Source organism: Lagenorhynchus albirostris, chromosome 4 (genome assembly GCF_949774975.1).
Source record: "Lagenorhynchus albirostris chromosome 4, mLagAlb1.1, whole genome shotgun sequence".
Classification (NCBI taxonomy): Eukaryota; Metazoa; Chordata; class Mammalia; order Artiodactyla; family Delphinidae; genus Lagenorhynchus; species Lagenorhynchus albirostris.
The window spans coordinates 46,951,067-46,978,043 of record NC_083098.1 but is presented as its reverse complement, the minus strand read 5'-3'; the positions used below and the strand labels follow the sequence as shown (position 1 = coordinate 46,978,043).

General features: G+C 39.2%; 1 protein-coding gene across 3 annotated transcripts in view; it reads left to right on the top strand.

Annotated features, from left to right (window-relative positions):
- The first annotated feature begins 6,324 nt into the window (after positions 1 to 6,324).
- Positions 6,325 to 26,977, top strand: part of ART3 (ADP-ribosyltransferase 3 (inactive)) — a 38,093-nt gene continuing 17,440 nt past the window's right edge. For all 3 annotated transcript variants that reach the window (XR_009540288.1, XM_060147994.1, XM_060147993.1), the window contains exons 1-3: positions 6,325 to 6,443; positions 7,588 to 7,665; positions 12,771 to 13,482. Coding sequence is in view for 2 of the 3 variants with exons in the window: in XM_060147994.1 (XP_060003977.1) it covers positions 7,597 to 7,665; positions 12,771 to 13,482 (781 nt within the window). In the remaining variant the exon portion in view is untranslated. The remainder of the gene's footprint in view (positions 6,444 to 7,587; positions 7,666 to 12,770; positions 13,483 to 26,977) is intronic.

Genomic DNA, 26,977 nt, shown 5'->3' with positions numbered 1-26,977 from the left:
TCCCAGCAGGGAGTCCAGCAGGAGTCAGGGACTGCCAGGCCAGGCCAGGCCGGGGGCAGCGCAGTGGCATGAGGCGGGGCAGCACTGGGCAAGCTGGCTCCAGCGGATGTGGCGTGCGAAGCCATGGCTCATATCCTGCCGCCTGCCAGGCTTGCAGCAGAGCCCCGGCCTGGGACCTGGCACCACTTCCATCTGGAGCCCCCATGTATCTGACGTTCTGGTATTGTTTGGCCTCACTGTGCATCAAGCATACAGAGTTGCGTTTGGTAACACTTACATCAGACAAAATATACTTTAAAACAAAGACTGTGATAAGGGACAAAGAAGGGGATTATATAGTGATAAAGGGGTCAGTCCAACAAGAGAATGTAACATTTGTAAATGTTTATGCACCCAATATATAGGAGCACATAAATATATAAAGCAAATATTAACAGACCTAAAGGGAGAAATAGACAACAGTACAACAATAGTAGGGGACTTTAATACCCCACTTATATCAGTGGATAGATCATCCAGATAATAAATAAGGAAACATTGGCCTTAAATGACACATTAAACGAGATGGACTTAACAGAAATACACAGGACATTCCATCCAAAATCAATAGAATACACGTTCTTCTCAAGTACACATGGAACATTCTCTACGGTAGATCATACGTTAGGCCACAAAACAGGTCTTAACAAATTTAATAAAATTGAAATCATATCAAGCATCTTTTCCAGTCACAGTGGCATAAAACTAGAAATCAATTATAAGAAGAAAACTGGAAAATTCATAAATATGTGAAGATTAAACAGCATGCTCCTGTACAGCCAATATGTCAGAGAAAAAATTGAAAGCAAAATCAAAAAATACCTTGAGACAAACAAAAACGGAAACATACCAAAATTCATGGGCTTCAGTAAAAGCAGTTCTAAGAGGAAAGTTCATAGCGATAAATGCCTACTGCAAGAAACAAAGAAATATATCAAACAACCTAACTTTATACCTCGAAGAACTAGAAAGAGAAGAATAAATAAAGCCTGAAGTTAATAGAAGGAAAGAAATAACCAAGATCATAGTAGAAATAAATGAAAAGAAACAAAGACAATAGAGAAGATCAGTGAAACCAAGAGCTGTTATTTTAAAATAAACAAAATCAACAAACCTTTAGCTAGACTCACTAAGAAAAGAAGAGAGGACTCAAATAAATAAAATCAGAAATGAAAGAGAAGACATTACAGATGATACCACAGAAACATAAAGGATCATAAGAGACTACTACAAATAAAGTATATACCAACAAATTGGGCAACCTAGAAGAAATGGATAAATTCCTAGAAACAAACAACCTTCCAGGAGTGAATCAGGAAGAAACAGAAAATCTGAACAGACTGATTATTAGTAAGTAGATTGAATCAGTAACTTAAAACTTCCCCCAAATAAAAGTCCAGATGGCGTCACTGGCAAATTCTACTAAACATTTGAAAAGAGTTAACACCAATCCTTCTCAAACTCTTCCAAGAAATAGAAGAGGAGGGAACACTTCCGAGCTCACAACTCAGTTTATGGTCAGCATTATCCTGATACCAAAACCAGACAAAGACACTACAAAAAATGAGAATTACAGGCTAGTATCCCTGAGGAACATAGATGCAAAAATCCTTAAAATATTAGCAAACTGAGTTCAACAATACATTGAAAGGATTATACACCATGATCAATTGGGATTTATTCCAGGGATGCAAAGATGGTTTGATATTCACAAATCAATCAGTGAGATATTCCAGATTAACAAAATGAAGGATAAAAATCATGTGATCATCACAAAAGATGCAGAAAAAGCACTTGACAAAATTTAACAGACATTTTTGATAAAAAATTCTCAACAAAGTCAGTATTGAGGGAATGTACCTCAACATAGTAAAGGCTATCTATGAGAGCCCACAGCTAATATGCTCAGTGGTGAAAAGCTGAAAACTTTTCCTCTAAAATCATGTTCAAACAAGGATGGCTACTCTTATCACTTCTGTTCAACATAGTATTAGAAGTCCTAGCCAGAGCAATCCAGCAAGGAAAAGAAATTAAGGCATCTGAATTGGAAAGGAAGAAGTAAAACTGTCATTTGCAGATGACATGATATTATATACAGAAAGCCCTGAAGACGCCTCTCCAAACCAGAACTAATAAATTCAGTGAAGTTGCAGGCTGCAAAATCAATACACAGAAATCTGTTGTGTTTCTATACACCAATAATGAATTATCAGAAAGAGAAATAAAGAAAATAACCCCATTTATAATTGCACCAAAAATAATAAAATACTTGTGAATAAATTTAACCAAGGAGGTGAAAAACCTGTATGCTGAAAATTGTAGACATTGATGAAAAATGGTGAAAAAGACTCAGATGAATAGAAGGATAGTCCATGCTCATGGACTGGAAGAACCCATATTGTTAAAATGTCCATACTACCCAAAGCAATCTACATAGTTAGTGCAATCCCTTTCAAAATTCCAATAGCATTTTTCACAGAAATAGGACCAAAAAAATCCTAAAACTTGTATGGAACCACAAAAACCCCCAAGCAATCTTGAGAAAGAAGAACAAAGCTGAAGGCATTGTGCTCCATGATTTCAAACTATATTATAAAGCTATAGTAATCAAAACAGTATGGTATTGGCATAAAAACAGACACATAGATCAGTGAAATAGAATGGCAAGCCCAGAAATAAACTCATGTGTATATGGTCAATTAACTTATGACAAAGGAGCCAGTATACAGTGGGGAAAGGACAGTCTCTTTAGTAAATGGTGTTTGGAAAACTGAACAGCCACAGGCAAAAGAATGAAACTGGACCACTATCTTACATCATACCTAAGAATTAACTCAAAATGTATTAAAGACTTGAATGTATTGGGTTGGCCAAAAAGTTTGTTTGGGTTTTTCCGAAACATCTTATGGGAAAACCTGAGCGAACTTTTTGGCCAGCCCATAAGACCTGAACCATAAAACTCCTAGAGGAAACATAAGTGGTAAGCACCTTGACATTGGTCTTGGCAGTGATTTTTTGGATATGACACCAAAAGCAAAAGCAACAAAAGCAAAAATCAACAAGTGGGACTATACCAAACTAAGAAGTTTCTGCACAGCAAAGGAAACCATCTAAAAATGAAAATACAGGGGACTTTCCTGGTGGCACAGTGGTTAGGAGTCCACCTACCAATGGACTCGAGCCCTGGTTCGGGAAGATCCCACATGCCATGGAGCAACTAAGCCCATGTGCCACAGCTACTGAGCCTGCATTCTAGAGCCCACGAGCCACAACTGCTGAAGCCCCCATGCCTAGAGCCCATGCTCCACAACAGGAGAAGCCACCACAGTGAGAAGCCCGCGCACCGCAACGAAGAGTAGCCCCCACTCGCCGCAACTAGAGAAAAGCCCGCATGCAGCAATGAAGACCCACTGCAGCCAAAAATAAATAATATAAATAAATTAATTAATTTTTAAAAAAGGCCCCCAGGGACTTACCTGGTTAAAAGAAAAAAAAAGAGAAAATACAGCCTGATTGGGAGATAATATGCAAATCATACATATGATAAAGTGTTAATATCCAAAATATATAAAGAACTGATACAACTCAATAGGAAAAAACCAATCTGTATAAAAAACGGGCAAAGACCTGAATAGGTATTTTTTCAAATAAGATATACAGATGGCCAGCAGACACATGGAAAGATCAACATCACTAAACATCAAGGAAATGCAAATCAAAACCACAATGAGAAGGACTTCCCTGGCCGTCCAGTGGTTAGGACTCTGTGCTTCCACTGCAGGGGGCATGGGTTCAATCCCTGGTCAGGGAACTGAGATCCCACATGCTGTGCAGTGCGGCCAAGAAATAAAAAAAAAAAAAAAAAACACAGTGAGATATCACCTTACACCTGTTAGAATGGCTATTATCAAACAGACAAGAAATAACAAATGTTAGGATATGAAGAAGGAAACCTTTGTACACTACTGGTGAGAATGTAAATTGGTGCAGTCACTATGAAAAACAGTATGAGGGTTCCTCAAAAAATTAAAAATAGAACTTCTATATGATCCAACAATTTCACTTCTGGGTATTTACCCAAAGAGAATGAAAACAGTTGGAAAGAGTTCTGCATCTCCATGTTCTTTGTGGCATTATTTACAGTAGCCAAGGTATGGAAGCCACCTAAGTGTCCATCGACAGATGAATGGATAAAGAAGATGTGGCACCTATATACAATGGAATATTACTCAGCCATAAAAAGAATGAAATAATGTCATTTGCAACAACATGGATGGATCTTGAGGGCATCTTGCCAAGTGAAATAAGTCAGATGGAGAAAAACAAATAACGTATGATCTCACTTATATGTGGAATCTAAAAACAAAAGCAACCACCAAGCTCATAGATACAGAGAACAGATTGGTGCCTGCCAGAGATGGGGGTGGGGGTTGAGCAGAATCGGTGAAGAGAGTCAAAATGCACAAACTTCCAGTTACAAAGTAAGTAAGTCATGGGGATCTAATTGGCAACTAGAGTTCATAATACTATATTGCACATATGCGAGTTGCCAAGAGACTAAATCCTAAAAGCTCTCATCACACACAAAAATATTTTGTAACTGTGTGTGGTAATGGATGTTAATTAGACTTAATTGTGGTGATCATGTCACAGTATATACAAATATCAAGTCACTATGTTTTCTTGAAAGAAAACAAGAATGGAGCAAAAGCATACTGGGAATAAATAAGGTCAAACTTGCTTTGAGCTTCATGCAGTGTTTGTTATGCTCTTTTTGGTCGACTCAGTCTTTTGTGTGATTCATTGATGAATCTGATAGGCTTTAGGGGGCCAAATACAGGAAAATCCCACTACTTCATTCCCTGTAGGCCCACATGCCTGGGCCTAAAATGCCGGTCATTGTGAGCCTAAGGACTGAAAACATGTGCAAACTTTTTCCTTTCTAACTAAACTCTATTTTTTAAAATGATACAATTACTGAGAGCCTATTCAGTGTATTTACTCTTAAATTGCTTAGCCAGTGAGGTGGGTAGAGGCTAGACGTCTGGAAGAGTCTGAGGAGGAGAGATGGGTTTTGTAAAAGTAGGTTCACTTCATGACAGTTTAAAATGTTTCATTGAGTAAATATGTATGTACACACACAGAGAGAAAAATACATTTAAGTATGGTGAATACATTTAGCTTGGTGAATTTTCATAAACAATATATCAGTGTAATCGAGACCCAGAACCAAAAACAGAACCTAACTAGCATCCCAGATGCTCCCCTTGTGCCTCTTCCAGTTACTACCTCCCACTCAGGGTACTGTTCTGACACCTGATGCCATAGAAGTGTTTTGCCTGATTTTGTACTCTATACTAATTAAATCATTCAGTGTGTAGATGTTTGTATCTGTTCATAGGTTTAAAATTTGTGGTATTTATGCACATACATATAGTTAAAAGTTTCTTAATTTTCAATACTATACAAAATTCCATGGTATAAATACACCACAATTTATCCATTCTACTATTTATAGGCATTTGGATGGTTTGTAGTTTGGGGCTTTTATGAATAGTGCTACTTTCTAAATATTCTGTTAATTAATTTTGATACACATATGCATGAATTTCCTAGGACATATCACGGTTTTATATCCATAGTCAGTGAATTCTTAAGTATTCTTCAGCACTGCAGTCAATATATTTACTAGGTGTACTTTACTCAAGTGAGAGCTATAGTTGTAGATATTACCAAATCCTTCTCTTCTTAGTGTTCTCACTGGGCTTTGCCTGTACCTAAGATTCTTAACATGTATTCTGGTTAAGTATGCATATTCATGTCTTTTGTTAGTTTGAGTGCTTTTCAGCTTTATTTCACTTACTTGTGTGTCCCAGCACCCGGCACAGTACCTAAAATACAGTAAGCCGGTCAAGTGAATGGTGACAGCCATCACCATTGCCAGTGATTAACACAGCAAGTCCCCTGAGTTATGTGAACCATTTAGCTAGGGTAAAATCCTTGCTTCAGTCTGACATCTCAGAGTCAAAGGGTCAAAGGGTCAGAGGGTTAGGAATGGGAAGTGATCACTCTCTGAGAAGCCCAGAACTGAGGGCTCAGAGCTGAACGCGCTGTGTGGTTAGAGGGAATTGCTGTGGCCTTACAAGCCTCTTGGAGATTTCATGTGTTAACAGTAATGATTCCAAGGGAGAGTCTGGGGGGCAGATATAAATAGCAGAACACAAACGAGGTAATGTGCCACTGCCAAGCTATTGCTGGGGATGTTTATAAAAAGAAAAGCATTCCCTTCTCCGCGCTCAGTGTCAACAACCTCCTATCCTGAAGACACGCTCACCACCACTGAGAGACTGGGGAAACGGTTTGAGACCTAGCATCGTTTAAACCTCCACAGGCAGAAAAGCCAGGTAAACATTTTGACTTATTTACACTCAGACTATGGAAGTGAAGAATTTTCAAGAAAATCCTGATTCAGAGCTTGCTTGGTATCTGTCAAGGACTATTTTCCAAATCTTTTTTTTAAAGGGAAGCTTCACACAAGAGTGGCGTGTTTGTACTATCTTTTGATATCTTTAGTGAAAGAAACTGCTCCTGAATAAAGATGGGGATCTGGGGCCAAAGGGAAGACTATCTTCTTTCCCCTGTGCTGTTCTTCCCCATTTTCAGATGCCATAATATGGTGATTGGTAGGATAAAAAAAGAGATTTCAGTTCAGTTCCAGCCATGTCAACTTTGTTGTAGGTATGTGGAAGGAACTGTAAACCAGTCTTTAATTGAATCAGTTAATGGCTCTGGGACAGCTTCAGCCCTTGACGGCCTCTTACCCTCCTGTTTACCTGCTCCTGTCTCATGAACTTTGGGATGAATATTGGGCATTCAGCCAATAGAATTATATAATCTTACTAGAATTGCTTCCTACCCATTTCCTTCTTATTCCTGCCTTCACAAAGTTATGCAAGACACTTGTTTTATCCTTGGCTTCTCTTAAATGTGACTATTTGGGAGAAGCAGGCTGCCTCGGATAACCTTCTGGTTTTTACCACTGCTGGCCTCCATCCTAGCCAAATGGGCATGACTTGGTTTGCAAAGAGGGTCAAAGAATGGATGATATGCGTGGATACTAACTCCTGGAGAATTCTTGGAGACTGGGATCTAGGGGACCAATCTGAAACGGTTGTTTTTTAGTTTGTGATTTCCTATGTATGCTGGGAGGGGAGATTTAGAGATAGGAATTAAAAATGACTACCAGTGACTATGGTGGGAGAGACAACATGTCTAAAAGAGAATGGAAATGGACAGATTTAATCTTGAGCAAACTGCTGAAGTTCTCTGAGCTTTGGTTTCCTCTTCTGTAGAATGAGGGTGTTAGGCCACCAGACAAAGTCTAATGACCCTTCCAGCCATTGGAAATTTATTAATAATCACTTCCTAACCATTATGATACCCACTCTTACCCAGAATGAAAAAATATATATAGTGTGTCATCCTGTTCTACTTCCCTAAACCTTTTCTCTAAGTCTACTAAATTGGAATTTTTTCTTTTTAATTTAGAAGAGAAAAATGAAGGCAGGACCTTTTGAAATGGTCACCATGCTGCTGGCACCTATGATTCTAATGGACATCTTCCAGGTAATGTTAGGAATGGGAAGCATGCGGTCACTGGAATGGGAACTCTTGATATAAGGTTGCCTGAGGCATTTGTGTGGGTTGATGATAGAAATGAGAACAGAGAGAGTAGGTAAATTAGTTTTTTACAAGTAGATCTTATCTTTTACACACTGATATGTGTTAACTGTAGAAAATTGAAAAATTAAAATTAATCAAAAAGAGGAAAGTAAAAATCATCCACAATCTTCCACCCAGAGGGAAAGACTCAATCTGTTGGTGTGTATTCTTCTCAGCTTTCTTCCGTGTGTTTATGTTTGTAATTTACAAAAATGGATTCACACTATACATAGTATTTTTTTACCTTTTTAAGTTAATATTGTGCTACAGATGTCTGTCCATGGCATCAGATATTCTAAAAATATGTATTATTCTTCAGCTAAGATGACACTGCAATGTTTATCTACATGTTTTCCATGAAACTATATAGTGACTATTTTCCCACATTCAGTATTCTTTTTTTTTTTTCTGATAGAGAGTTTATGATTTTATTTTTTACAATTGAATCTTTAAACATTCTGTATCGTATATTTTTTTTTAATTTTATTTATTTTTGGCTGTGTTGGGTCTTTGTTGCTGTGCACGGGCTTTCTCTAGTTGTGGGGGCTACTCTTCGTTGCGGTGCACGGGCTTCTCAGCATGGTGGCTTCTGTTGTTGCGGAGCATAGGCTCTAGGCGCACAGGCTTCAGTAGTTGTGGCACATGGGCTCAGTAGTTGTGGCTCGCGGGCTCTAGAACGCGGGCTCAGTAGTTGTGGTGCATGGGCTTAGTTGCTCCGCGGCATGTGGGATCTTCCCGGACCAGGGCTCGAACCTGTGTCCCCTGCATTAGCAGGCAGATTCTCAACCACTGCGCCACCAGGGAAGTCCCTATCATATTTTTATGTAAAATATGAGCCAGGTCCCTCACCTGATATTTCCCGCCACATTGTTAGCTCTCACAACACTACTGAATGAGTATTCATCCACTGATTTGAAGTACGTTCTTTAAAATGTGTTAAATTCTTAAAATTTTACCCATTTTAAAATTTAATATTCTGATATATTGTTTATAGAATCATTGTATATTCTGTTACCTGGTCTGCAGTGTGACTTTTTAAAAATTGAAGTATAATTCACATATAAAAATATACCATTTTACTTAAAAAAATTTTTTTTAATTTATTTATTTCAGCTGTGTTGGGTCTTCGTTGCTGCACGTGGGCTTTCTCTAGTTGCAGTGAGTGGGGGCTACTCTTTGTTGCGGTGCACAGGCTTCTCGTTGTGGTGGCTTCTCGTTGCGGAGCACGGGCTCTAGGCACGTGAGCTTCGGTAGTTGTGGCACACAAGCTCAGTAGTTGTGATGCACGGGCTTAGTTGTTCCGAGGTATGTGGGATCTTCCCAGACCAGAGGTCGAATCTGTGTCTCGTGTCTCCTGCCTTGGCAGGTGAATTCTTAACCACTGCGCCGCCAGGGAAGCCCCTATTTTCCTTTTTCTTCCTTATCTTTATAGCCATCCTAATGGGTGTGAGGTGGTATCTCACTGTGGTTTTGATTTGCCTTTTTAATATTCTTCTGCAACATAAATTTGATGTGTTTGTTTTATGAATGTTTCGTTAATTCGCTTAACCAATTTCTTTTTTTAACCATTTAGGTCATTTTTACATTTTTGTAATAAACCTTTGGTAATTGAATTTCATCCATATAGGATTTTGTTTCAATGGATAACTCAGAGGAAGAAAAATATAATCAGTGTGTTCACCTAGCCTTTGTACCTGTTCCTTGTCCATTCAGTTTCCCCTGAATTGTGGTGGCATTTGTGGGCTTTTTCAGTGCTCAAGGTACTCACTATACAGAACACACAATCAGCGGTGGCCTTTGGCCAGAAAGAATTGATGTCTAAAATTAGACATGCAGAGACTAGTTAGAGGCACAGGGGGAAAGACAGGATCATATTGGATCAACCCTTGATATGGTGTGAGGAATGTGGGGTGGTGGTTTCAGGGTGTGATGTCTTATAAGATGTTGAAGTCTTGAACATAAATTAGGCATTGGCGCCCAAGATGCACTCTGGTACATTCTGTGCTGTGGACGAAAGTGCATTTCTTGGCTAGGAGATGGCAATGATTTGATCTCATGAAGCTCAAATTCCCACTTCAGGAAAATGACCTACAGACCCAGGAGTTCAGGGTCTCAGTGACTTCCCTGGCAGAATATTCTGTGGCTGGTAATCAAGACCATTACTGATGCCAACACAATTCCTACATTCGTAAAACGGTGTTGTGAATTGCCTGCCCAGCCTTTCATAAGGGTTGTTATGAGGACGAAATTAAACTCTTTTTTTCAAAAGTGCTACATAAATGTCAGTGATCTTCATCATCAGAAACACAACACTTTGGTTAAGAGAACGGACTCTGGAGCCAGATTGCCTGGGTTCAAATATCAGTTCCAAACAAGTTAATCTCTCTGTGCCGTAGTTTCCTCACCCTTAAAAAAGGAACGAATAATAGTACCTACCTACCTCACAGGGTTACCATGAAGATTAAATGAATTAATATATATGAACACTTAGTGCTTCACATACAGAAAGCACTCTGGAGAAGTTTGTTAGGCCTTAATGATGAAGTGGCCACAGGGGGTGACTGAGAAGGAGAAATCTAAGAAAATTTCACAAATGAATAGATGGTTTTATATAAGGACTAGGTTGATGGTGGTTGTAGGCAGTAAGATTATAAGTTTGGTCTTGGTCTTAGATTGTTTTGTTCGAAGGGTCTTTGAGCAATTCAAGTGGAGTTATTAAGGAGGCAGTTGCTATACAGATCTTGCACTTACAGGACAGGTCAGAGGTATTTAGATGATAACTGAAACTATGGGTCTCATATAATTGCCTAACGGTAGAACTGAGAGTTGGAAAATAAGTAGCCTTGAGAAACACCAGCGTTTAATGGCCAACGAAAATATGCTAGATCTGCAAAGGAGTCTAAGAAGAAATGTTTCCTTAGTGAGAGCTATTTGGATGGAGGAATGGGGGTGGGAGACCGGATTGAAGAGGGTTGGGATATGAGTGGAAATGAAACGGAGATGGCAAAGATAGATGTCTTTTTGAAGAAGTTTGACCATGAGGGGAGAAGAGAGAGAGTGAGAAGGAGATGGTGTGGGATATGGAATCAAGTTAATGTTCTGCTTTCTTAAGTTGGTTCCCTGCACCGCCTCTTCCTTTCCACACACACACTCACACGCTTTAAGAATCATTCACATGGAGCCTGCAACTTTAAGAGATCCTGGCTAAGTGTTTCTATAAAGTCTCCAACTGAGGTTGCAACTATATACTCTATAGTTGCATATAGTTGTATATAGTCTATAGCAACTATAGCAACTATAGCAACTATATACTCTATACAAGTATAGAGTAGTGGAAAGAGACAATGATATGGAGGGCATTACCCTTTTACTGGTAGAAACCCTTAGATGGTGTCTCTGGGCGGATGTGCTCATCCTGTGTTTTGCTCCATAGGCCTGAGCACAGGGTTCTTACTTAGTTCACTTAAACTAAATATTCTGCCAGTTGCTATGCTAGGCGCTTGGAATTCAGAAGATAAATATGATACATGTCGTGCCCTTGAGGAACTTACAGCATAATACAGTCTGCCCTCCGTATCCATACATGTGTGACCCCGCAGATAGAGAGGGCCCACTGTATTCATTGTACTGCGCCTTTTTTTTTTTTTTTGGCTGCACCACGTGGCATGCAGGATCTTAGTTCCCCGACCAGGGCTCAAACCAGCACCCCTGGTTTGTGCCACCGCGGAGCCTTAACCACTGGACTGCCGGGGAAGGCTGTACTATGCCAGTTTTATAAGGAACTTGAGCATTTGTGGATTTTGGTGTCTGCGGGGGCTCCTGGAACCAATCCCGCATGGGTACTGAGGGAAGACTGTACATATATTCCTATTACGAAATGATAAGAATAACCACAGCTCGTTGAAGGCTTGATATGTGCCTTGGGGCTAAGGACTTTGCATATATTCATTATATCATTTAATCCTCACCACAATCCTGCAATTAAGATATTATTTCCTCACGTTATCCCCATTCTTTAGATGAAAAAATTGAAGCTCAGAAATGTCAAGTAACTTTCCCATAAGTAATTAGTACCTAGTTAGTAACAGAAATGGAATTTGAACCCAGATCTATCTGACTCAAAGCTAGTAGTGTTCGTTACACTACACTGCCCTGCTTCTTACGTTATGTGTGTCATATAAAGATGCTTAGTCCTTTTCCAGTTACTTGTAATGGAAAGACAATTCAAACCAGCTCAGATAAATAGGGAATTTACTGATTCTTATGACTGAAGTAACATACAGTTTCCAGGTAAAGCTAGACTCAGGCCTTAAGTAATGTTATCAGGTCCTCATCTCTCTCTTCACCTCTCAGCTCTGCAAACCTTCCTTTGTTGGCTTTATTTGTAGACAGGATTCTCCATGGGACTAAATGGATAACTATTGGCTGCCACAAGCCAATATTATCCTTAGAGCTTATGGTTATAGGGAAAGAAAGCCTTTTGTTTTTCTGGGAGTGCTCTGGTTTTTAAGCCTGCATCGTTGCTTATCATAGGGGCTGAAGATGCAGAATCAGTCCTAGCTGAACCACACAGACAAGGGGGAGGGGGCGTCCTCAAAGCAAAAGGGGTAATGTTTGCCTGTATATATTTATCCTTCATGTAAAGTGTTTCACACAAGATATTTCAAATTCACCCAACAGTCTTGAGTGGTTGAGGAAATTAGCTAAGAATATTGTTCAAAGCCAGGACTGCCACCCATTTTCTTCAGTTTCACCCTCATTGTTCTTTCCTCTGTACCACAGGGTTCAAACGAATGAGTTGCAGGCGTGGTCATTTACTCTTTCATACAAATATGTGAGAAAAGTTATCATTAGCAGTGGAAGATACTTCCTACGTAAAAATATATCCAAAGTTGATTGTAAGCAAGGGAGAGAGTCTGGGCATGAGGGGGTGGATGCGATAAACTGAGAGAAATGATGTACACCAAGTATCTTTATTTCAAGGGTATTAATGTCCTTTTCCTTTGAAGGTACAAGCTGAAATGTTAGATATGGCAGACAATGCATTTGATGACGAATACCTGAAATGCACTGACAGGATGGAACTCAAATATGTTCCCCAGCTGCTCAAGGAGGAAAAAGCAAGCCTCCAGCTCTTAGAAGATGTGTGGGAAAATGCAGAAGCCAAGTGGGAAGCTCGGAAGACTCAGCTCTCTCTCCCTATGGGTTTTAAGGATAACCATGGAATAGCCCTGATGGCATATGTTTCTGAAGCTCAAGAGCAAACTTCCTTTTACCATCTGTTCAATGAAGCTGGGAAAATGGCCGGCCAGTCTCGAAAAGATTATGTCTATGGCTTCCAGTTCAAAGCGTTTCATTTTTACCTGACGAAAGCTCTGCAGTTGCTGAGAAGACCTTGTGAGAGCAGCTACAAAAACGTGGTGTATAGCGTAAGGCAGACTACTTTATCTACATTTGGAGGACTAAACCAAGTCCGATTTGGCCATTTCACCTTGGCATATTCAACCAAACCTCAAGTTGCTAATGACCAAGACGTTCTGTTAACCATCAACACGTGCTTTGGAATTGCCGTTGAAAAATTTTTTGATAAAGACAGTGAAAGAATTATTTTAATACCCGTGAATGAGGTTTTTCATGTGACACAGGATGGGACTGGCAATAACCTTATCCTGCAAAGCACAAACAAGACCTGCAGCCATTATGAGTGTGCATTTCTAGGTGGTAAGTGTCTCTGTTCTGTCTGTGCATGTCTGGGAAAGAAGGAGTGAGACTCTTAGGCCCAGGGAGAGGTCAGGAAGGAAATTGGGAGGTTTTAAAAGGAGACAAAACGTTGGTGGTCTCTCATCTAGCTCTTTTCATACTGTTAGTTTCTTTTTTCATAATTTAATTGTATCAAAATAATACATTTACGGTATTACTGAAAGTTAAAAAACCAAAATACTAATATAAGGTAATGGTTCTCAGCTAGCAGTTTTGCCCACTAGGGTCAGTTGACCGTAACTGGAAACATTTTTAGTTGTCACGACTACCTTCAGTTGCTGCTAGCATCTAGTGGGTATAGGCCAAGGAACAAAACCTGCCTGGTGGCTCTCACTTAATTGGAAGTCTAGAGGTGGGCTGTCCAGAGTTGGTACAGGGGCTCAACTACATCATGAGTAACTCAGACTCTTTGTCGTCCACCAATTTGAGCATGTTGGTTTGTTGATTCATGTTTTCAGCGTGACTGTTGGCAGCTGTAGGCGTCAATCCACGTTCAGACAAAAAGAAAGGATAGGAGGATGGCAGCCAAATCTGCCTGTTTAATCAGGAGGGTAAAAGCTTTCCGAGAAATTCCGAGTGGACTTCTGATTGCATATCATCGACCAGAACAGCTACTTGATCGTCTGTAACTACAAGAAAATCTTGCAAAGAGGGTAATTAGCTTTTCCAGACTCTGTCGTGTAGGGAGGCAGGGGAGAAGGGAATTAGAAGAATCTGATCACCACCACCCTCCTCAACATTTGTGCCTTTCCCCTTCCCATTCTCCCAGTGTAGTAAAGACTGGTACCGTTTTGTTTTTAAGTACTACTTTTACCTCAGAGTTATTAGTTGTATGATTTTCTGTTTCCTTAGCTTTTTATATCCCATCAATAATTCACCCCTGAATCCTTAGAAATATAAAATCTCCTCTTAATACATTTAGGTATATCAGATACTCTTTTTTTTTCTGGATATACTCCTGGATTCCATCATCTTGCTTTATGAAAATATCCTGAAATCTCTCCTCACTACTTTTCTGAGACTTTCTTTTGCTTCTCCCCTATGAGGAATCCCCTATATCTTGGATTTCCTTCTCTTTCTTGAATTACTCCTTAGTTTGGAAGGGGTAGGGATTCTTCAGAAGTTTTCTGAGAAAAGAGATATTGAGGCAAATTTTCTGAGACTTTGTATACCTGAAAAATCTGTCTTTGAGACCTTGAATAATAGTTTGTAGATTTGTATTTTTGTCTTGGGAATTATTTTCCTTGGAATTTTGGAGATGTTCCTTCATTGTCTTTTAGTTTCTGATGCTGCTGTTAAAAAGTGTGAAGCCATTCTAATTACTAAAACTTTGAATGAGACTTGTTTTGCCCTCTGGGAGGTTTTAGGATATTTTCTTTATCTCCAGCGTTCTGAAATCTTATGGTATTGTGCTTTGGGGTGTATGAGTAAAGGGTTAACAAAACCCTTTCTCCTTCGTCTTATGAAAATGGTCTCTTGTTGATCTTCTTCTAGCACTGTTTCTCTGTAATCTACTAAAGGTGGAATGACAACTGTATAACCATACAACACTGCCTAATGGTAAACGTAACCGTTGATCGTTACAGTGCATCTGAGCTGCGAGGTTGTGAATGAAGTATAAATACCTGGAGGGAAGCCATAGCTTTGGGCATTCCTGAATGTGGTATGACATACTGAGGTATTCTTCTTGCTGAGTCCTGGAGTACTCATGGCATGATTGATATAAGAGATGCTGTCTTCTATGTGTGGCATGAGGCTACTAAGCTAGGATAGTTCCTGCACCCACCTGTGTAACCTTGTTTTCTTGCATTTGAGATGTCATTCTGGGGACTGAAGGACAGCCCTGGACTGCTGTGAGGACTTGCACTGAAGGTGTATCACTCATGCTACCCTTTAATAGGTATGCTGTGTTCCTGCCTTTCATTCTTCTGCAAAACAGAGTAAACTGGTGAGGGGATGCCTTTTGGGGTCTTATGAGTATGATTGTCTAGGTGAACCCCAAACGATAGCTGCTGGTCAAACAGAGCAAGTATTGAAGTAGGGCCTTGGAAGTGGGATAGACTTTTAGACCCTGACTCAAATGTGCCAGTGCATTATGAGATAAAAAGAATAGGTAGAGAAGTGCTGATGAGCTGACACCTGTGAGGTGGAGTGGGGGGGGGAGCTGGTCCACTTTCGATTTAATGGCAGAAGCTGTGTGGCCATTGAGATCCCTGGGGGCACAAAATTTAAGGACATCTTCATGCTTAGGGTCATATACTTGCACAACCTTCACCTGCATGATCCTAAGAGCGAATGCCTCCTTAAATTTTGCACTCTAAACACCTCATATGCCTCACCTTAGTCCTGGCCCTGAGTTGGAAGTTAGACCAACTGTTCTCCTTGAGGGGGCAGATGAAGACTGAAGCGAGCAACTTTATGTTGAGAGGAAGAGTGCCCATTTCCCTCGCCCAGCCGTACACTGGACCTGACCAAAAACGAAGCCAGTTGGAGCCAGTTCATACCAGCTTACGGGAGCTGACTGTGGGCATATATCTCTTGGCAATTCCTCACACATCACGATGGCTTGAAATTGGCCGTGGATGAGAGTTCTACCATGGACATCAGCAAACCCTACAAGTCAGAACCCCCGTTCTCCACCCCAGAACCTGTTCAATTTTACCAGCACATTATAGCCAGAAACCCAGTTGCAGCTGGGCTGACAAAATGATACCACTTTTGGTGCTTCTGATGCACTCAGACAAATGCTATTTCTGGAGCCATTGGTTCTGCAGAAACCCTGGCTACGGTAGCTGCAGTAGGCCAGATCCGTCACTCGTATCTGGTTGATGACAGAGGTGGGCAGTGGAGCCCCCAGAGTTCATGTTTGTGAGTAGCATTACGATGAACAAAAGGGGTGGAGCCGCTGGGTTGATTCAGAATGAGCCAAGTCTTGGACCTACATGGGGAAGTGTGTTATGAGCCCAGTGTGAGGAAAGGGGAGGAGAGTGGGCAAACTTCTGCGGGCCTGCCCAGAAAGGCAGGCAGAGGCTACACAGCAGGTTAATGTTCAAACCAGCCACAAGGGGAAACCTCCGTGGGGGCTCACCTGTGCTATTTGTTTGGAGAGCTCTGGCAAAGTCAGGCCACTGCACTTGATTGTGTTGCTTTACCTCTAAGCCGGAGTCTGACCAGTGTCCTCTGCTGCCATCTGGAGGTAACTAATGGGAACTCAGGATCAAAGACACCCTGAAGTGATCATTAAAGCTAGGCTGTTTGAAGCACTATGAAGGATAATAACCAGGGGTTTTAAAAGCTCAAGCCACGAGGATATAATCAGAACCTTGTTCCACTGTGACTGAATAGACCTCTGGATGTAAAAAGGCAGCATTTATGAAAGTGATTAAAAAATTATACTGTGCTAAATGTAGTGTGCTAACACAGTCCTGTGCTGCTACTTTAAACTTGCTTGTGATTTTCAAGATAAAAATGTATGTGGGCCTTACAAAAACTAGTTAGCTAAAGAAAATAGTTCAGTTGGTTAGGAAGTGGAGAGGATAATTCCTGGTGGTCAAAGATACTCGTATTAATCCAAGATAATGGGAGTAAGTAAATGGTAACAAAACCCTTGATCCGTCCTAATGGGAAAATTACCGCAGGTTAACCTTCTTTTATACTGTTTTTCTAGAAAACTCGATAAAAGTAGAATGTCAGCTGTGTAATCAGGCTACGTTCCTCATCGTTTAAAATGACCCCATCTGAAAACTGCACTTGGATTGGGAGGACTATAGATGAATTATAAATACCTGGTAGGAAGCCATAGCTTTGAGATTTCATGCACCTTACAGTGTAGATATAATATGATTTATTGGAAGAAAACTTCTAAGCAGAGAAATAGTAGAGTATACCTCATCCCCTGAACTCTCATTATTTTACTGAACAGGCTGGTCATAGATCATCTGGTATTTTGGACAGTATTTCCATAGAGAGGGACCAGGCGGTATATATGTAAATATATTTTACATATTAATAGAGTCATGGGGGCAGGGAATATCAGTGTTCCCTGACTGCACAAGTAATCTTGTTAGAAAGGAAGAGCCCCTGAACTCCGGTGGCTGGTGTCAGTCTATTTTGTTGAGCTTGCTCAGACCTGTTGAGGCAACTCTCTGCTAAGCCATCAAAAGGGGGAAAGAAGATGAACCTACAGAGCTATCCAGATTTATTTTTTATAAATCCACCCCTAGCGCTTGAGGGTTCATCAAATATAAGTACCTTCATTCGTTCTGATGGACACTCTTTTAGCCTTCCTTGGGAGTAGCGAAGTTTCTGTGTTGTTGTCTGGGATTTGGGGATTCAACAAGATTCCATATAGATAAACCAGATAGGAAGTGACATATCACATATCTATCACCTCGAGAAATTCACATTACGAATCAATGCCTAGAACATTTGGAAGGCTGTTCAGACTGTTTATTCCATATTTATAGGAAAAAGGAGAAGTCTTCATTACCAATCCCCTCCAGACTTTCACCCACCAGACTTGTTCATGCTGATTGTATCAGTCAAGGTTTCCAACCAGAGAAACAGAATCGGTTGTAAGGAATTGGCTTACATTATTGTATGGGCTAGCAAGACAAGTCTGAAATCCATAGGTCAGGCTGTCAGGAAGGGCATGCTGGAATTCTTGGGTGTGAACTGAAGCTCTGCCCACAGGCAGAATTTCTTCTTTTGGGAAGCCTAAGCGCTTAAGGCCTTTCTGTTCATTGTGTCAGGCCCACCAGATTATCTTGGATAATCTCCCTTATATAAAGGTAACTGATTATAGATTTTAATCCCATCTACAAAATACCTTCAAGGCAACAACTTAGATTAATGTTTGATTGAATAACTAGGGACTGTATCCTAGACAAGTTGATACATAAAACTGACCCTCACGCCTGTATTAGTTATCCATCACTGCATAGCAAATTACTCCAAAATTTAGTGGCTAAAAACAACATTCATTGTCTCATAGTTGCTGTGTCAGGAATCTGGGTTCAGTGTAGCTGTGTCTTTTGACTCGGGATCTCTCACAAGGCTGCAGTCATCATAATACTTGACTGGGGAAGACGTACTTCCCAGCTCACTCACATGGTTGATGGCAGGACTCAGTTCCTAGTGGGTTGTTGACTAAGGCCTTATTTCCTCATGAGCTGTTGGCTGGAGGCCTCCCTTGTTCCTAACTACATAGGCCTCTCCATAGACTGTCACAGCATGGCAGCTGTCTTTTCAGGTGTGAAGTCTTACAGGTGAGGCCCCCATTGAGCCAATAGTTTGGATAAAGTAGTAGGTGAGGCTTTGTACTGTCTAATGCAGAGGTTCTCAGACTTTCTTGGTTCATGGTGTCCTTAGTGTTGTCATAATTTTTTTCAGAGTGCCCCTAGGCTGAAATAAATGCCTAAAAATTCCATTTATTAAGTAAACTCAGTAAGTTTACTTACTGAGTTTACTAAGTAAACTCAAACAAGTATTTAAGTATACTCAATAAGTATATACTTATTAAGTATACGCAATAAGTATTTATGTCCTAATATCTTAGTAGCTGTTTTTTAAGAAGTAATATATATAAAAAGTTTTAAGAACTATTATTTCATTTTTAACCACAGCGACTTGCTAATGGGATGTATGTGCCTGTTGGACACTGACTGCACAGCTTCTCAAACCTTGGTGTCAGATTAGATACCACCTTATTTCCTGATCCACACTGATTTTTCACATATACTTGCTTTTTTTCACAACAATTGCTAAAAACCCAGCTTTGCAAATATATGATGTTATCGAATAGAATGTAACATAACTTTGAAACTGTGTTCTATCTAAAGCTAGTAGTTCATGCAGTGTCTGAAAGATATCAAGTCGGGCTGTGTTTGTCTTGAAATTTTAACATATCCCTTGGTACCCCTGTGAATTTGCTAGAGCGTGCAGGGACACCTCTACCACTGTTTGGAAACTGCAGGTCTAATGGATGGGCAGCCATTTATTTGCGGAAGTGGCTAAGGCTTTAGGAGCCAGGCTTGGCCCTTAACTGGAGGTAAAATTTCCATGTGACAGTGGAACTTTTGGGGGTTTGTCCTACTTCATGGGAATATAGTTCAAAGAGAACCCATGGCACAATAAGATATTATGTTGGAGAATCATGACTTTTCTTTTTTTTTTTTTTTTTTTTTGCGGTACGCGGGCCTCTCACTGCTGTGGCCTCTCCCGTTGCGGAGCACAGGCTCCGGACGCGCAGGCTCAGCGGCCATGGCTCACGGGCCCAGCCGCTCCGCGGCATGTGGGGTCTTCCCGGACCGGGGCATGAACCCGTGTCCCCTGCATCAGCAGACGGACTCTCAACCACTGCGCCACCAGGGAAGCCCCCTGACTTTTCTTTTAGTGAGACAGTCTGTCTCATTAGGCCCAGTAACAGGCTAGCAGTAGCAGGGCCTACAAAGGGAGGAGTCCTTGTGTCCAAAAGTGCAGTGGCCAACAAATACTGCTGTAGTCTTGTTGCCAAAAATTCCAGTCAGCTCTGAGTTTGGTCACAGACATCTGTAATTTCTTGAGATCTGAAGGAGATAGGAACTCCTGGGAGGGCTTTATTTACTGTTGTCTGAACTGCTTCCAAGGCTTCTTACTGTAGAGCTCCCTGTTAAAATAACAACTTATAAGGTTTTCCAGTGTGGCTGGTAGGAATAGTCACTATTCTTCATCCTTTGAGTTCTTTTCCTGGCCTTGGGTAGTTTCCTTAGACAAGTATAAACTGATCAGTATTTTGCTGAGTACTGGAAACGCTTTGAAGATCCCTGGGGTTCTCTGTGCAGCTCCTTTCTCTTTAGTACTCTGTAAAAACCAAACTATCCTGGTATTTTTCATTGTGGAAAAAGTTTAAACTGCTTAATAGTTATAATACCATGTGAGTTTTCTGTTTATTCTTGAGTTATTTTTGATAAGTTACATTTTCCTAGGAATTGTCCATTTGTCTTATATTTCAAATTTATTGGCATAAAGCTAGTCACAGTAATCTCATGTCTTTTTACACCTGCTGAATCCATGGTTATATTCCCTTTCTATATTTGTGTCTTCTCCCGTTTATTTCTGGATCAATCTCTTACCCATTTTTAACCCTCCTACTTTTTTTTTTTTTGAAATATAGTTGATTTACAATATTGTGTTAGGTTCAGGTGTACAGCCAAGTGATTCAGTTATATATATATTTTTTTCAGATTATTTTCCATTATAGGTTATACAGGACATTATGAATATAGTTCCTTATGTTATACAGTAAATCCTTATTGCTTCTCTATTTTATATATAGTAGTTTGTATCTGTTAATCGCATATTCCTAATTTATCCCTACCCCCTCCTCCCTTTCCCCTTTGGTAACCATAAGTTTGTTTTCTGTGTCTATGAATCTGTTTGTTTTGTATATAGATTCATTTGTATTATTTTTTAGTTTCTACATATAAGAGATATTATATAATATTTGTATTTCTCTGTTTGACTTACTTCACTTAGTATGATGTTCTCTATGTCCATCCATGTTGTCGCAAATGACAATATTTCATTCTTTTTTATGGCTGAGTAATATTCCATTGTGTTTATACATATACATACACAATGGAATATTATATATATAATATATTATAACGCATATATGTGGTATATAGATATATATACCACATCTTCTTAAGCCAGTCACCTGTTGATGGGCACTTAGGTTGTTTCCATGTCTTGGCTCTTCTAAGTAGTGCTGCTATGAACATTGAGGTGCATGTATCTTTTTGAATTAGGTTTTTCATCTTTTCTGGATATATGCTCAGGAGTGGGCTTGCTGGATCATATGGTAGCTCTATTTTTAGTTTCTTAAGGAACCTCCATACTGTTTTCCATAGTGGCTGCACCAATTTACATTCCCACCAGCAGTGTAGGAGGGTTTCCTTTTCTCTACACTCTCTCCAGCATTTATTGTTTGCACACTTTTTGATGATAGACATTCTGATAGGTGTGAGGTGATACCTCATTGTAGTTTTGATTTACTTGTCTCTAATAATTATGATGTTGAGCATCTTTTCATGTGCCTGTTGGCCATCTGTATGTCTTCTTTGGAAAAATATCTATTTAAGTTTTCTTTCTATTTTTTTTTTTGGATTGTTTGGTTTTTTGCTGTTGAGTTGTATGAGCTGTTTGTATATTTTGGATATTAACTCCTGTCAGTTGCATTCCGTAGGTTGTCTTTTTTTGTTGTTGATTGTTTCCTTTGCTGTACAAAAGCTTTTATGTTTGTTTAGGTCCCATTTGCTTATTTTTGCTTTAATTTTTTCTTTTTTTTTGCCTTGGGAGACTGATCTAAGAAAATACTGCTACAATTTATGTCAGAGAATGTTTTGCCTGTGTTCTCTTCTAGGAATTTTATGGAATTATGTCTTATATTTAGGTCTTTAAACCATTTGAGTTTATTTTTGTATATGCTATGGGAGAGTGTTCTAATTTCATTGATTTTTATGTAGCTATCCAGCTTTCCCAACACCACTTGTTGAAGAGACTGTCTTTTCTCCATTGTATGTTCTTGTCTCCTTTGTTGTAGATTAATTGACTATAGATGTGTTGGTTTATTTCTGGACTCTCTGTTCTGTTCCATTGATCTATTTGTTTTTGTGCCAATTCCACGCTATTTTGATTACTGTAGCTTTGCAGTATTGTCTGAAATCTTGGGAGGGTTATGCCTCCAGCTTTGTTCTTTTTCCTCAGGATTGCTTTGGCAATTCTGGGTCTTCCATGGTTCCATATAAATTTTAGGATTATTAGTTCTAGTATTGTGAAAATGGAATGGATATTTTGATAGGGATTACATTAACCTGTAGATTGCTTCGGGTGGTATGACCATTTTAATAATATTAATTTTTCTAATCCAAGAGCATGGGATACCTTTCCATTTCTTTAAATCATCTTCAGTCTCTTTATCAGTGTTTTATAGTTTTCAATGTATAGGTCTTTCACCTCCTTGCTTAAAAGTTTTTTCCAATTTTTTTGACATGATTTTAAATGGGATTTTTTTTCTTTTACTTTCTGATATTTCATTGTTAGTGTAAAGAAATACAACAGATTTCTGTATGTCAATCTTATATCCTGCTACCTTGCTGAGTTCATTTATTAGTTCTAATAGTTGTTGTGTGGAGTCTTTAGAGTTCTCTATATAGAGTATCATGTCATCTGCAAATAGTGACAGTTTTACCTCTTCCCTTCAAATTTGGATACCTTTTGTTTTTCTTGTCTGACTGCTGTGCTAGGAGTTCTAATACTGTGTTGAATAGAAGTGGTGAGAGTGAGCATCCTTGTCTTATTCCTGAATTTAGCAGGAAGGCTTTCAGCTTTTTCTGTTGAGTATGATGCTGGGTGTGGGTTTGTTGTAAATGGCTTTTATTGTGTTGAGTTATATTCCCTCTATACCCACTTGGGTGAGAGTTTTTTTCTTGAATGGATGATGAATTTTATCAAATGCTTTTTCTGCATCTATTGAGATGGTCATGTGGTTTTGTCTTTTCTTTTGTTGATGTGGTGTATCACATTGATTGATTGATTTATTTGAACCATCCTTGTGACCCTGGAATGAGTACAACTTAAACATTCTGCATGACCCTTTTTAGGTATTTTTAGATTAGGTTTGCTAATATTTTGTTGAGGATTTTTGATCTATATTCGTCAAAGATATTGGCCTGTAATTTTCATTTTTTGTAGTGTTTTTGTCTGGTTTTGGTATCAGGGTGATGGTGGCTTCATAAGAATTTGGGAGCATTCCCTCCTCTTCAGTCTCTTGGAGTAGTTTGAGAAGGATAGGTATAAGTTCTTCTTTATATGTTTGGTAGAATTCCCCACTGAAGCCGTCCATTCCTAGACTTCTGTTTGCAGGGAGTTTTTAAATTATGGATTTTATTTCACTTCTAATGATTGGTTTGTTCAAATTATCTTTCTTTTTGACTCAATTTTGGCAGGATATATGTTTCTAGAAACTTTTCCATTTCTTCTAAGTTGTCCAATTTGTTGGCATATAACTGTTCATAGTATTCTCTTATGATTTTTTGTATTTCTGCACTATTGGTTGTTATTTCTCCTCTTTCATTTCTTATTTTGTTTATTTGGGTCCTCCTTCTTTTCTTCTTGGTGAGCCTGGCCAGAGGTTTGTCAATTTCATTTATCTTTTAAAAATACCAACTCTTGGTTTTATTGATCTTTTCTATTGTTTTTTATCTCTATTTTTATTTAGTTCCTCTCTGATCTTTATTATTTCCTTCCTTCTGCTGACTTTGGGTTTTGTTTGGTCTTTTTCTAATTCTTTTAGGTGACAGTTTGTTTATTTGAGACTTGTTTCTTAAGGAAGGCCTGTATTGCTATTACCTTCTCTCTTAGAACTGCTTTTTGCTATATCCCATAGATTTTGTAAGGCTGTATTTTCATTGTCATTTGTTTCAAGGTGTTCTCTGATTTCCTCTTTGAATTCATCATCAACCCATTGTTCTTTTTAGTAGCATGTTGTTTAGTCTCCATGTGATCGGTTTCTACCTTTTTTTTTCTTTTCGTGGTTGATTTCTAGTTTCATACTGTGGTGGTCAGAAAAGATGCTTGAAATAATTTCTATCCTCTTAAAATTGTTGAGGCTTGTTTTGTGTCCTAGTATGTGGTCTGTTCTAGAGAATGGTCCATGCACCCTTGCAAAGAATGTGCATTCTGGGTTTTTTGGATGTAATGTCCTGTAGATATCAATTAAATTCAACTGGTCTGTTGTGTCATTTAGAATCTTTGTTGCCTTGTTAATTTCACCTGGAATATCTGTCTATTGACGTCAGTAGAGTGTTAAAGTCTCTTACTATTACTGTATTCCTGTCAGTTTCTCCTTCTATGTCTGTTCGTATTTGTTTTATATATCTAGGTGCTTCTGTACTGGGTGAATATGCTAATGAGTGTAATATCCTCTTCTTGTATTGATCCCTTTATCATTATATAGTGTCCTTCTTTGTTTTTCCTTATGGACTTTGTTTTAGTCTGTATTGTCTGATATGGATATTGCTACCCCCACTTTCTTGTTGTTTTCATTTGCATGAAATACCTTTTTCCATCCCCTCACTTTCAATCTACGTATGTCTTTTGCCCTAAAGTGAGTCTCTTGTAAGCAGCATATTGTAGGTTCTTTTTCTTTTTTTAATCTGCCATTCTGTGTCTTTTGATTGGAGCATTTAGTCCATTGACATTTAAAGTAATTATTGACAAATATATGTTTATTGCCATTTTAAACCTTGTTTTCAAGGTGATTTTGTAGTTCTTCCTTGTTCATTTCTTCTTTTTGTTTTTCTTTTTGTGGTTTTCTTTTGTATTATGCTTGAATTGCTTTCTTTTTGTTTTTGGTGAATCTATCGTATGGTTTTGACTTGTGGTTACCCTTGTTTTCAAGTATGTTAACCCATAACTACTTACTTTAGACTGGTAGTCATATAAGTTCAAACACATTCTAAAAGATCTACAATTTTAATCCCCTCCCCCATATTTCATGATTTTGATGTCCTGTTTTACATCTTAATGTTTACGTTTTTGCTGTTAATTGTAGTTATAAACACTTTTACAAAATTTTTCTGATTTTTTTAAATCTGTGTACTGGCTTATTTAAGTGGTCTTCAATCCTTTTATACATTTGCCATTCCTATTGTGACTTTCCCTTTCTTATAGATTGTTGATTCTTTTCTATTTAGAGAAGACCTTTCAATATTTCTTTTAGGTTAGGTTTAGTATTGCTGTATTCTTTTAGTTTTTGCTTGTCTGAGACATCCTTTATCTCTTCTTCTAGCCTAAAGGATAGTCTTGCTGGGTAGAGTATCCTAGGTTGCAGATTTTTCCCTTTCATGACTTTGTTTAACAGTGTTTCTGCAGAGAAATTAGCTAAGAGCTTTATGGGGGTTCCTTTGTAACTGACTCTTTGTTTCTTTTTTGCTGCCTTTAGATTCCTCTCTTTATCTTGAACTTTTTCCATTTTAATTATAATATGTCTTGGTGTTGATCTGTTTAGGTTCATCTTATTTGGGACCCCTCTATGCTTCCTGTACCTAGATATCTGTTTCCTTCTTTAGGTTTGGGAAGGTTTCAGCCATAATTTCTTCAAATATATATATATGTTTTTTGGCCTTGCCATGCAGCTTGTGGGACCTTAAATTTGGCACATTTTATATCATCCCATAGACCTCGTATATTGCTTTCATTTTTTTTTTCATTTGTCTTTCTGTCTTTTGTTCTGATTGGGTGATTTCCATTATTCTATCTTCCAGATCACTTATTCGTTCTTCTACATTATTTAGTGTGCTATTCATTGCTTCTAGATTGGTTTTTATCTTGGTAATTGAGTTGTTTTTGATTGGCTCCTCTTTATAGTTTCTAATTCCTTGTTACAGTGATTCTGCATTTCTATCAATAATCGTTCTTAATTCATTTAGCATTTTTACTACCTCCTTTTTGAACTCAGGGTCAAGTAGAGTGGAGAGGTCTGTTTCATTCTTTGTTCTTTCAGAGAATTTCTCTCGTTTTTTAATTTATTTAAAAATTTTTATAACTTAAAAAAATTATTTATTTAATTTATTTATTGTTGGCTTCATTGGGTCTTCATTGCTGCACGCAGGCTTTCTCTAGTTGCAGTGTGCAGGCTTCTCATTGTGGTGGCTTCTCTTGTTGCTGAGCATGGGCTCTAGGTGCATGGGCTTCAGTAGTAGTGGCGCGCTGGCTCAGTAACTGCGGTTCGTGGGTTCTAGAGCGCAGGCTAAGTAGTTGTGGTGCACGGACTTAGTTGCTCCGCCGCATGTGGGATCTTCCTGGACCAGGGCTCGAACCTGTGTCCCCTGCGTTGGCAGGTAGATTCTTAACTGCTGTGCCACCAGGGAAGCCCCTCTCTTGTTTTTTTAACTGGGACCAGTTCCTGTGCTTTTTAAATTTTACTTAAATTTGTGTCTCTATAAATTTAGGAGAAACAGTTATCTACTATGGTCTTGAAGGGCTGTTTTTGATGTGGGAGCATTCCCGAGTAGACTGTATGAGTCCAATAATTTTGGTGCAATGGCTGCTTTTGGTATGGATGCTAGCCACATCTTTCCTCAGAGCGTTAGCCCCTTGACAGGGCATGTGATTGGTGTTGTGGTGACCAGAGCCTGCACTGGATTTGGGTGGGGCCTCCTCTTTGCTCCATGGAGTCCCATCCCTTTCTTGCCTAGTACTAGGCTGGTGCTGGGGGCTGGGGTGTTGTGACTGCAGGAATCGAGGTGATTGCGTTGCCACCTGGGCCTGGGGCTACCTCTATGGTAGGGCTCTCCTAGGACCTCTCTGCCCCAAATCCGGCTCCAAGCTGCTGTGTGAGGTGGGCAGAACTGGAGCCCTTCTGCCAGGAAAGGAACATCTGAGTACTCCTCACGTGTGATTCTCTGATGCT